The sequence below is a fragment of the Rosa chinensis genome, chromosome 4 (assembly GCF_002994745.2).
Source record: "Rosa chinensis cultivar Old Blush chromosome 4, RchiOBHm-V2, whole genome shotgun sequence".
Lineage (NCBI taxonomy): Eukaryota > Viridiplantae > Streptophyta > Magnoliopsida > Rosales > Rosaceae > Rosa > Rosa chinensis.
Window position 1 is genome coordinate 37,640,204 of NC_037091.1, and position 11,171 is coordinate 37,651,374.

Consider the following 11,171-nt stretch of genomic DNA (forward strand, 5'->3'; position numbering starts at 1 on the left):
ATGGCATGGCGTCACGGTGCCGTTTTGGGTTGGGAAGCTGCAGTTGCGCGAGGCTTATTGGTGGGAGTGGTGGAGGATGAGGAGAAGGAGAGGTGGATGAGCTTGGTGGGGATGACGATGAAGGTGGAGATGGAATTACAGCGGAGGCACTTCCATGAGGAGTGGATCGAGTAGATGAACTCGAGGTCGGATATGAACTGAGAGAGAGAGAGAACCAGAAAAACAATAAAATAAAATAAAAAGAGAAAGAAAAAAAATAGAGAGAGAGAGAGAGAGAGAGAGAAATTAAATATAATAATAATAATAATAATAATAATAATAATAATAATAATAATAATAATAAAAAGAGGAAGTGAGGGGTATAATAGTCATTTTAGACCAGTTGTGGACTTGTGTGAGAATTAGAGAGAATAAGGATTGAGGGTCATCATGGGCCGGCCCTACCCTAAATTTTAGGGCTTAGGGTCGGGCCGGGCCGAGCCTAGTCAAAGTCAACAAAATTTTAGGCCGGGTAGGGTCGGGCAGGGACTTAAATATGCTAACCCTTACCCGCCGTAAAAGCCCGATCTATTAGGGCCGAAAGGGCCGGGTCGGGCCGACCTTCCGAATAGAGCCAAATAGGGCCGAAAATGACCTTATTTTGTTTAATAAAGAAAAACTTACATTATTTTTTTTCCTCAAAATGTGGCTCAATGGTTATATAGGTAATATAAGACATTATTTTTAGTTGATCATATTTAATATGTGTGTGTATGGAAATTAACTTATAACATTTATTAATATTAGTTAAGGTGGTTATATTCAATTAACTATCTCTCTAAATCTCCTAATATTAATTGTTATGTAACAAAGAAAATAAAAACTAAAGAAAACAAAGCTTAAGAAATCAATTACAAAGAAAGAGATAAATTGCATATTATAAAAAAAAGAGAAACATAATTAAAAAATAGAAAAAATAGAAAATTATTATGGCTTATTCAGGCGGGTCTAAAGGGCCAGAGGGCCGGGCCGGGTTTCATTCTCATGGCCTATACCCTACCATATTTTAAAAAGGGTCGGGCCGGCCCGCCCTAATGCAAGGGCCGGGTAGGGCTTCGACCCTACGAGCCGGGCGGGTTTAGGGCCTAAGGGCCAAATGATGACCCCTAACAAGGACTATCCAGTTTAATTTAAAAGGCGAGGGAATAAACTATTTTTCAAGGAAAAGTTTGAGGAGTAACAAGTATTTAATCCTTTATTAATTTATTTATTAATTATTATTATTATTATTTACAATAATGGTAAATATATAAGACTATGGAAGTTGACATTGGACTCTAATGATCTGTAAGGGGAATGCTAGATACACACTCACCATGCTTCTAGGACTAACACCCCACTGCCACGTTATGTGGTAGTAGAAATAAAGTAGTTTATTAATGCATTTTTTCTGGTCAGTTTTGCCCTTCTGCTATTCTCTATTTTCTATTTTTCGTGGTTACATACGTTTATTCTCTTTCTTCTTCCTCTCTTCTCTTCTGGAAAAACAACACAATCATGCTATGGGTTCATTGAATTCATCAAGGAAAGAGAAACAACAGATGAAAGAGAAAGCTAAAAAAGAAGAGAGAACAGATCTGGGATCTGATTTCTCTGTCAGTCAACCAGAGCTCCACTGGCAACACCTACACCACCTGACCACCACTATGCTCAAAGGCCTTTGACGAGTCCAGCCTAGTCTCCATGACGTCTGACGACCAGTATCGAATTAGGATATGGATCGTGGATACATGACGAAATAGGACATGAATCTTTGTTTTATTTGTGGGATCTGCTAAAGTTATGACATGAAGAAGAAATTGTCTCCAAAATAAGTTTTACAAGTCTCTAGTGTTTTAATGGGTTTGATGAGAGGAAAGAAGAAGAAACATATTGTTTTCACAGAAAGAGGGGAGAGGAAGAAGAAAGAGAAAGGAGCTGAAGGTCAAAAATGATAGAAAGAAAAATTTATTAATTAAAGATTTCTTTTCTGCTACCATATAACACAGTGGCAGTGGGGTGTTAGACCCACACGTAGAGTGAGTGTGAATCTAGCATTCCCCATCAGACAATTATAACTTTCCAAATATTTTTTTTTCTATTTTAAAAGAGGATCAAAGGGTTTCACTCCTGCCCTCATAGTGACTCGAATCCATGACTTTGTACATATGTAGTGGGTGCTCTAACCACTGGGCTAACACCACTTCATTTCCTAATATGAAATTAACTACATTTCTAATATTGCTATTTCATAATTTTAAAATATCAAGTCTCTAACTCGCAGTATTGTTTGTCTTAGCTATTATGACATTGTTTGTCCCACACACAGAGAACCAATTTATTTTCATACAATAGGTCCCTGCCGTCAAAAACACCATCAAATTGTTGATGTGGCATCCCTTCCACAGTAAAATGTATATGTTACCCTCACTGAGATTCTCTCTCTCTCTCTCTCTCTCTTCTTTTTACCTCTTCTCCGTCATCTCCAACTTCCTCTCTCTACCCTTGCACCTCCTCAACTGCACTTCTGGAGCTTGTTATGATGTTCATGCAATACTCATCTACCTAGAAGGCGAAACCAACGGGAAGAAAACAAGCAAACTAACACATCAGAGAAAACTAACACATTCATATTGACGTAGCATCAATCCCACAAGAACTTATTCATATTCAATTAAACTGGCTTGTCAAAAATCACAACTCATCAATGCCTCTAACCGCCTCCTTCTCCACTGCTGCAATCGGTGGTGGTTCAACTTCAAAATGAAACCCTAACACTGCCGTTACCACACCACTTCCCGACCCCTCAGAGCCCTAACCGATGAGCAGAAAATCGACCTGATCAATATCTGTTAATGTTAGTGATCGAGGGGTCTAATTAACGTAAAAGATAGTGAGAGGGAGAGAGAGACAATGACACAAGAAGTATAGTGGTTCGTCTCCCGCCTTAGCGGAAGACTACGTCCACTTGAAAGCTTAACTAGTGTGCTTAGGCCTTGCGGCCTAAGAGGATTACAAGAGATGTAATGGGATGATGAGTAAGCGGGAAGGAGTCTCCTTTATAAAGGAGGGAGGCTCCTTCCTTTACATGTTTTCCAATGTGGGAGGCTAAAACCACTATTCTAGTGTAGAAAGACCTATTATGGAGGCAACTTGGCAAGGTCGGGAAGGTGGCTTCCCGGCGAGGTATTGGCCGCTTCCGACTACCGTGGCGTAGCTTGGACATCAGACTACAAGATGCAAGTCGCGGTTGGGCCCCACCATGGCTTGTGGCCCCCCCCAAGAGGGTGTTACTTATGCTTGGTGACATAGAAAATAGCTTTGCTAGTAGAGGTATCTACAAGTCCCCGAAGTCCCCAAGTAAAATGAGCTTCTTGGTTGGAGAGTTATAATCATGAAGTCATCAAGCATAAGCAACCAGGCGGCACGAAGCCCCTATAAGTCCCCGAACTCCGTAGGAAAAAAGGGACTCGTAAACCTGCACAACAAAGACAAAAGCACGGATATGTAGAATGCTTGTTGTATTGAGCAACGTATGTGCGTTGCACTGATATGCATTGGCATATACGAATGTATGAGGTGCATGATACATGTTGATGTATATATGTGAATGGCGCCGAGTACGATCGATTATGACGTACAAACCCGAGAACGCGTATGGTTGCGTGAACATATCACGAATAAGCATATGAATGCGCATTGTGCTCGCAAGAAAACGAACCAGGTCGAGTTGACCAGGTTACGCTCGGTCTAAGTTGCATGAGTGTCGTGAAGGCAAACGTTTGTAATTCATGAACGATGAATAAGTGAACGCTTATGTTTGTTTGGTTGTCGCTCGTATTAATGGAACGCGAAAGGAATTCGATTTGCTGCAAACGACAAATGGTAGAAGAATTCAATGTTCCATTAACGTGTACTATTTCAAGGGGATATGAGTGTAAAGCGGGAAGGCGTGAGCGGGAAGCTCGGGGGTGCTTGGAAGGCGTGAACGGGAAGCTCGGGGGTGCCGGGAAGGAGTGAGGGAGAAGCTCGGGGGTGCCAGGAAGGTGTGAGGAGGAAGCTCAGGGGTGCTGTGAAGGCGTGAGTGGGAAGCTCGGGGGTGCCGTAAAGGAGTGAGAGTGAAAGCCGGGGGTGCCGGGAAGGCGTGAGCGGGAAGCTCGGGGGTGTCGTAAAGGCGTGATCATGAAATCTCGGGGGTGCCGGGAAGGCGTGAGCATAAAGCTCGGGGGTACCAGGAAGGCTTGAGCAAAAGCTCGTGAGCGGGAAGCTCGGGGGTGCAGTGAAGGTGTGAGCAGAAGCTCGGGGTTGCCATGAAGGCGTGAGTGGAAGCTCGTGGTTGCCGCGAAGGCATGAGCGGGATGCTCGATGGGTGCCGGGAAGGCGTGAGCGGAAGCTAGTGGTTGCCGGAGCTCGGTGGTGCTGCGGAGGCTTGAGCGGGAAGCTCGGGGTTGCCACGAAGGCGTGAGCTGAAGCTCGTGGTTGCCGAGAAGGCATGAGCGGGTTGCTCGATGGGTGCAGGGAAGGCGTGAGTGGAAACTCGTGAGCGAGAAGCTTGGGGGTTGCCGCTGAGGCATGAGCAGGAAGCTCGGGGTTGCCGTGAAGGCGTGAGTGGAAGCTCGTGGTTGCCAGGAAGGCATGAGTGGGATGCTCAATGGGTGCCGGGAAGGCGTGAGCGGAAGCTCGTGGTTGCCAGGTAGGCGTGAGCGTTAGAGCTCATGAGCGGAAGCTCGGGGTGTTGCCATGAAGCATCAACGGGTAGCTCGAAGGTGATGCCCTGAGGCATGAGAGTAACCATTGCTAATTATGATGGGCTGTATGTACAAGTCTCCGAAGTCCCCGGTCAAGGAGGGTTTTCAGCGGGGTTGATACCAAAGCGTGGCTTTGTGCCATATTGCGAGTCTAATTAGTGCAAGTGCGTTGTCCATCTAGAATTGGTCACAGCGAATGCTTATGCCCTTTCGGGTGGGCCCCTGCTAGGCCCCCCAAGGAGTCCCCCACTCCTGGCTATAGACCTCCGTATGGTCGAAAAATTGTTTGATGAGGGGAGCTGCGTTTAAGCAGTGGGTGTTAGGTAGCGAACCTAATCTTTGATACCCGAGTGTCGAGGGTTAACTGCAGGAGCAATGGCTGCCGTGGGCTGCGTTAACCAATCCCTTTACTCTTTCCCGAAGGAGAAAGGCTTGACTGCAATGCCGCGTATCAGTCATTGTCATTATGAGGCGTTGCCTTATAGCTTGGCGGTGGTTGTAGACCATAGACTCGTAAAGTTTGTATTTGTATGAAAAATGACAAACAAATAGAGCAAGTAGTGATATTTTGTTTGGGGAAAATTTCACAAACAGTACACCAAGTACAGGCCACTAATAATTCTTGTACATAAAGTTTCAAACCAATCATTTCGGTACACGAAATCTGAAACTCGACCCACTATCAGTACACGACGTCGATGACGCCGTTAATTTGACACCAAAATGTCTATTATGCCCTCAATTCTTTTTTTTTTTAATAATTTTTTTTTTTCCTTCGTTTTTATCTCTTTCTTCTTCCTTCTTCCAGCTCCACGAAACCCACCTGTGTGAAGAAGCCCGAGCTCACCCACTTCGAAACCCACCTCTGTTCTTCAGTTTTCCTTTCTTTCTTTATGATTTTTCTTCATCTATTAGATTCCTCCTTCCTCAGATCCCTCTCTCTCTCTCTCTTCTTCGGTGACAATTGCGGTGGTTCGGTGACAATTGCAGCAAATCACGGCGTACCTGTCCAAAATCCAGAGGGGCTACCATATCCAACCGTTCGGGTGCACGATTGAGGTGGAAGAGTCCACCTTCGGGGTCATTGCCTACAACGAGAACGCCAGGGACCTGCTCGACCTGAGGCCCCAGTCAGTTCCGGTGCTCGAGAGGCAGGAGATCCTCACAATCAAGACCGACGTCAGGACGCTCTTCACGCCTTCCAGCTCAACTTTGCTGGAGAAGGCTTTCCGTGCACCGGAGATTACTCTTCTCAACCCAATTTTGATACATTCGAGGGTTTCCGGCAGGCCGTTTTACGCGATTTTGCATAGGATTGATGTTGGGGTTGTCATTGATTTGGAGCCTACTAGAATAGAGGACCCGGCTCTGTCTATAGCCGGGGCGGTGCAGTCTCAGAAGCTAGTCGTGAGGGCGATTTCGCAGCTGCAGTCACTGCCCGGTGGGGATATTAAGCTTTTGTGTGACATGGTGGTGGAGAGTGTGAGGGAGCTTACTGGGTATGATAGAGTTCTGGAGTACAAGTTTCATGAGGATGAGCACGGGGAGGTTTTGGCTGAAGTGGGTGACATCAATAAAGCTACAGAACAGGATGGTAAACAAGGAAATAGGAAAAGATAGCACCCACCATAGAAAGCCCCAAAGTTCCAGCTGAAGGAGGTGGCATTCCTGATATAGTATATCCCAACACATTTGCAGTCATGGCATCCGTAACATTCACTTTGTAATTCCTCAAATCCTCCATTGTCAAAATCCCACCAGCCTCTCTCACATCTTTTACAATTGTTTCACCAAGACTATCGTTGCCAAGGAATCGAATAGGATGAAGAACAGAGGTGGGTTTCTTGGAGCCGGAAGAAGGAAGAAGAGAGAGATAAAAAAGAACAGAAAAAAAAATTATTAACAAAAAAAAAGAACTGAGGGCATAATAGACATTTTGGTGTCAAATTAATGGCGTCATTGACGTCGTGTACTGATAGTGGGTCAAATTTTAGATTTCGTATACCGAAACGCTTGGTTTGGAACTTTATGTATAAGAATTATTAGTGGCCTTTACTTGGTGTACTGTTTGCGAAATTTTCTCCTTTGTTTGAGTGGTATAGTTTGTTTGAGTGTCCCATGTTTATTTAATTTTGCAATTAAATAGAAGCATGGCATACGTGTATAGCATATACTAGTAGTAACGTTGCTAATAACGTTTTTGCATTGTTGCAAACATGCTAAGGATCATTGAGATCAATATTTAAAGTATGGAATTGCATGTAAGGCATAGTAAGTGGTTTTGCTAAATCTACGAAATGTTGTAGGCATGCTTAAAAGTAGTAAAAGCATGTAAAGGCATGGCAATAGTTTAATTGCAAGTGCGTGAAAGATAAGATATAGTTACTTATTTTATGCCGATTTGGAGTGAGTTGGAGTTGACATTGATATAGAGACCCAAATCATGTTGGAGTTGTCCAAGCATGACGCTCCATTGCCTTGGTGGATTATTGTGGCTCGGGGTTGATGATTTCACCACCTAGGGAGGTGATCGGTGATTATGCCCCTTTAACATAAGGTAAAGTTACTAATTGATATATATATATATATATATATATATATATATAGTGTGGTCGCACCACGCCCCAATTGAATATGCATGAATTTGCGACAGGCTATGATGTATTTAGCTTGATTTGCCCAAGGCCGTTTAAACTTTTAAAGGTGCAAACATGTATATGTTTTAGAAAGTCACAATTCAGAATGCATGGCCGTATGGTATGCTATCCCAGCATGAATGGATGATGAAAGCATATATACCATGAAGTTATAAGCATGCTTTTGAGATAAGAGACGTTGTCTAGACATACGTGCAGATGCCTAGTAATATAGTTGCAATTAAATAGAAAGACATGTGCAGCAAAGTAGCAATATTTGGGACATAGCATTGTTTAGCAATTGTTTGCATAGTATTTTAGGTGGTCCCCCTCAAGATTAAGCTTGAGGGAGCTGCACATGCATTGTGGACAACTATGTGGGTTTGTGTGTCAATGAGCTAACTAAGTGCTAACATACAATTATATGGGCCAAGCTGATTATTATATATGAGTGGCTAGCCATGCTTGTTCTATATGTGTGCATAGAAGACAAGGATAATTTATATGTGAAGGCACGTGTACACCAAAGAAAGAGCTAATCATGCTTCTGTTGAATTGTGTGATGGCATAGGCACGTGTGTACCAAATAAAGAGATGGGAAGCTTATCTTGATAGCTGTCTTTGCTGCAAAAGTGCAAGTGAACTTAGTGCAGGGACCAGATGTTTGAATCAAAGAGATTCAAATTGGTTGTTCAGAGAAGAACATGGGAATGAGCATCAAGGGTGATTATCGATAATTGATATCTGTTACTGACGGCTTCCCGAGAGCCCAGCATTTGGATGCCCAGATCGAGTTTCTGGGTATGGGGAGGAGGTTGTCCAGCGGAGAAGGCTTTGTCCAGCGTGGTGGTCGGCGGAGGGAACCTTGGACGAAGGAAGATGTGGCCTGCGAAGCGGAGCCTTGGCTAGCGGTTGCTCCTAGAGGCGGAGGACTTGGTGCTCAGCGGTGACTCGTGGAGTCAGCGGAGACCTGGTGTGGGTGCTAGCGGTGATCGCTGCTGGAGCTTGCAGTGATGGTTGCTGGAGCTAGCGCTGTATTTCCACAGTAGCAAGAGCTGCGTCATAGGGACTTGATGGAGTTGCCGGAGGTGCAGCAAGGCTTGGCGAAAGGCTGGCGTGCGGAAGACTCGCCGGCGGAAGATTTGCTAGCGGAAGAGTAGCTGGCAGAAAACTTGCTAGTGGACGGACTTACTGGAGGAAGATTGCTAGCTGTAGCGGAGGCGTGGTCAGCGGTGGTGCTTGGCAGAGCGGAACTTTGGTGAAGCTCGATGGAGCAGAGCTTTGGCTAGCGGTGGTGCTCGGCAGAGCGGGGCTCGTTGATGGAGCTTTGGTCAGCGGTGGTGCAGCGGAGCGAAGCTTTGGCTAGCGGTAGTTGGGCTTGGCCAGCGGGTTGGCAGAGCCTTTTTATGTTGAGGTGATGGGCTGCGCTGCAAATGGTGGTGCATCAAGGACCGGCGGTGATGAGCTGCTGCATAGCGGCTGGCAGCTAGCGGAGCTTTGGCAGGTGGAGGTGTGCCGCTGATGATCATTGAAAAATGGCCATGGGTGCCCAGAGAAGTCTTCTAGGTGTGAAGAGTGAATTAGCATGATTGTTTTTTTTTTTGGTAGTGCAACGTTGACTTTACTGACCAAGGTTGACCAACACTGATCAGCGTTGACTTTTTTATATGGGCGTTGACTGGAGTTGACCAGCCCCGACGGGCGTTGACCGGCCCTGATTTGATGTTGACCGAGCGTTGACTCGAAGCTGACGGGTCAAAGTTCGTGGTAGGTGACGAAGCCTTTGTGTTGGCTTCCCACAGACGGTGCCAATGTTAATGTTAGTGATCGAGGAGTCTAATTAACGTAAAAGATAGAGAGAGGGAGAGAGAGACAATGACACAAGAAGTATAGTTGTTCGTCTCCCGCCTTAGCGGAAGACTACGTCCACTTGAAAGCTTAACTAGTGTGCTTAGGCCTTGCGGCCTAAGAGGATTACAAGAGATGTAATGGGATGATGAGTAAGTGGGAAGGAGTCTCCTTTATAAGGGCGGGATGCTCCTTCCTTTACATGTTTTCCAATGTGGGAGACTAAAACCACTATTCTAGTGTAGAAAGACCTATTATGGAGGCAACTTGGCAAGGTCGGGAAGGTGGCTTCTCGGCCACCTTCCCGGCGAGGTATTGGTTGCTTCCTACTACAGTGACGGAGCTTGGACATCAGGCTACAAGATGCAAGTCGCGGTTGGGCCCCACCATGGCTTGTGGGCCCCCAAGAGGGTGTTACTTATGCTTGGTGACATAGAAAATAACTTTGCTAATAGAGGTATCTACAATATCCCAGGGTGAACTCAAACCCGATCGTCAATGGTCGAGGCACAATCGGAGTCGTCGATGCCTCCGGCGACCCTCATTCACGCTTCTCTGATTATTCTGGTTCAAACTCTACCCATAGAGCTCAAAATCTCGCAATCGGAGGCGCAGGGGCGGGTTGGGTCACCATCGTCCACTAGTCGGCAACCTCCTTGGAAGCTGACCCACTCGTCAAGGGTCGCTACTATTTTCCTCTTTTTGCTCCTAACGCTCGCCATCCTCCTCTCCGAGTGCGCCCCTTCTCTGCTGCCCCTCTCCACCGATCTCATCTTCGGCCTCACCATCACACTCTTCTATATCCACTCCTTCATCTCTTGGGAAGCTGCCTCCATCCAGACCTCCGATCTACATGCCAAGTGCAAAGAATGGATTTGTTCCCGGTTGCCGTTTGATATGAGCTCATGGCCTACCTCGACCCGACAGCTTTCGGTTCTCGCAGCTCAAGCTGTCGAAACCCTTCTCGATTCGAACCCTGAAAACCGTGGATATGTGGGCGGATCCGAGGAGGTGAAAATTGTGGAGGAGGGGTTGTTCGGGGAGATTCTAGGTGGTCTGCCGAAGAAGCGGGTCAGGTCGGTTTGCGAAGGGTGCGAAGAAGTGAAGAGGGGAAGATGAGGATGAAGATGAGAGAGAGGAAGAAGAATAATTAAAAATAAAAGAGGAAAAAAAAAACAGAGAAAAAAATATATAATAAAAAAAGAAAAGGTGAGGGTATAATAGTCATTTTAGGCTCTAAAAAATGCCACGTTAGTCAGATAACAGAGTTTTTGACGAAAAATTGACGGCAGGGACCTATTGTGTGAAATTAGAGAGTTTAGGGATCATCTGGGTGAAATTGAAACGTCAGGAACTGAAATGTCGAGACCCTATAAGTATAGGGAGTAAACAGTATTTTGTCCAACTTTTTATTTCTGAAGTCCAGTAGAATTATCAATACAAAATAAAGACCAAAATGACAATTACTAATCCTTTTGATTTGTACTATGAAATTGTGATATGTCCTTGTACAATAATTCTCCTTTTCTACAGCCAAGACTTAGATGACTAGAGATAATCAACTCAATCAAACCTTAACCGTAGCGCAGCAAGTAATTTAACAATTGAAATTCCTCCAACCGACTGACATCTTAAGGTGCGACAACAAGCAAACAGGCATATACTCTGATGGTGTGAAAGACTGCTCCAATAGAAGAAATATGTTGTCGAGCTCTAAGACAAGATATTCTACGTTTTGGTGACTTGTTTAGGAACTTGGTTACATATTCCCTGTAGGAGTTATGATAATGAATTCTTAACCCCAACTTGTTCACTATACTGAACACTCCAGGAAGATTGCACTCTAAAAAAAGAAGAAGAAGCAGTTCTAATGTACAAATCTCCGAGACTATAGAAAGTCTTGCAAGAAGGTTAGCCATAT

General features: G+C 45.0%; 1 protein-coding gene across 1 annotated transcript; it reads left to right on the forward strand.

Moving 5' to 3' along the window:
* LOC112199230 (phytochrome B-like) lies at positions 1 to 6,386 on the forward strand. Its single transcript, XM_024340274.1, has 2 exons — positions 1 to 123; positions 5,757 to 6,386. Exons 1-2 carry the CDS (start codon positions 1 to 3, stop codon positions 6,384 to 6,386), a joined length of 753 nt encoding a protein of 250 aa, XP_024196042.1.
* The last annotated feature ends 4,785 nt before the right edge of the window (positions 6,387 to 11,171 follow it).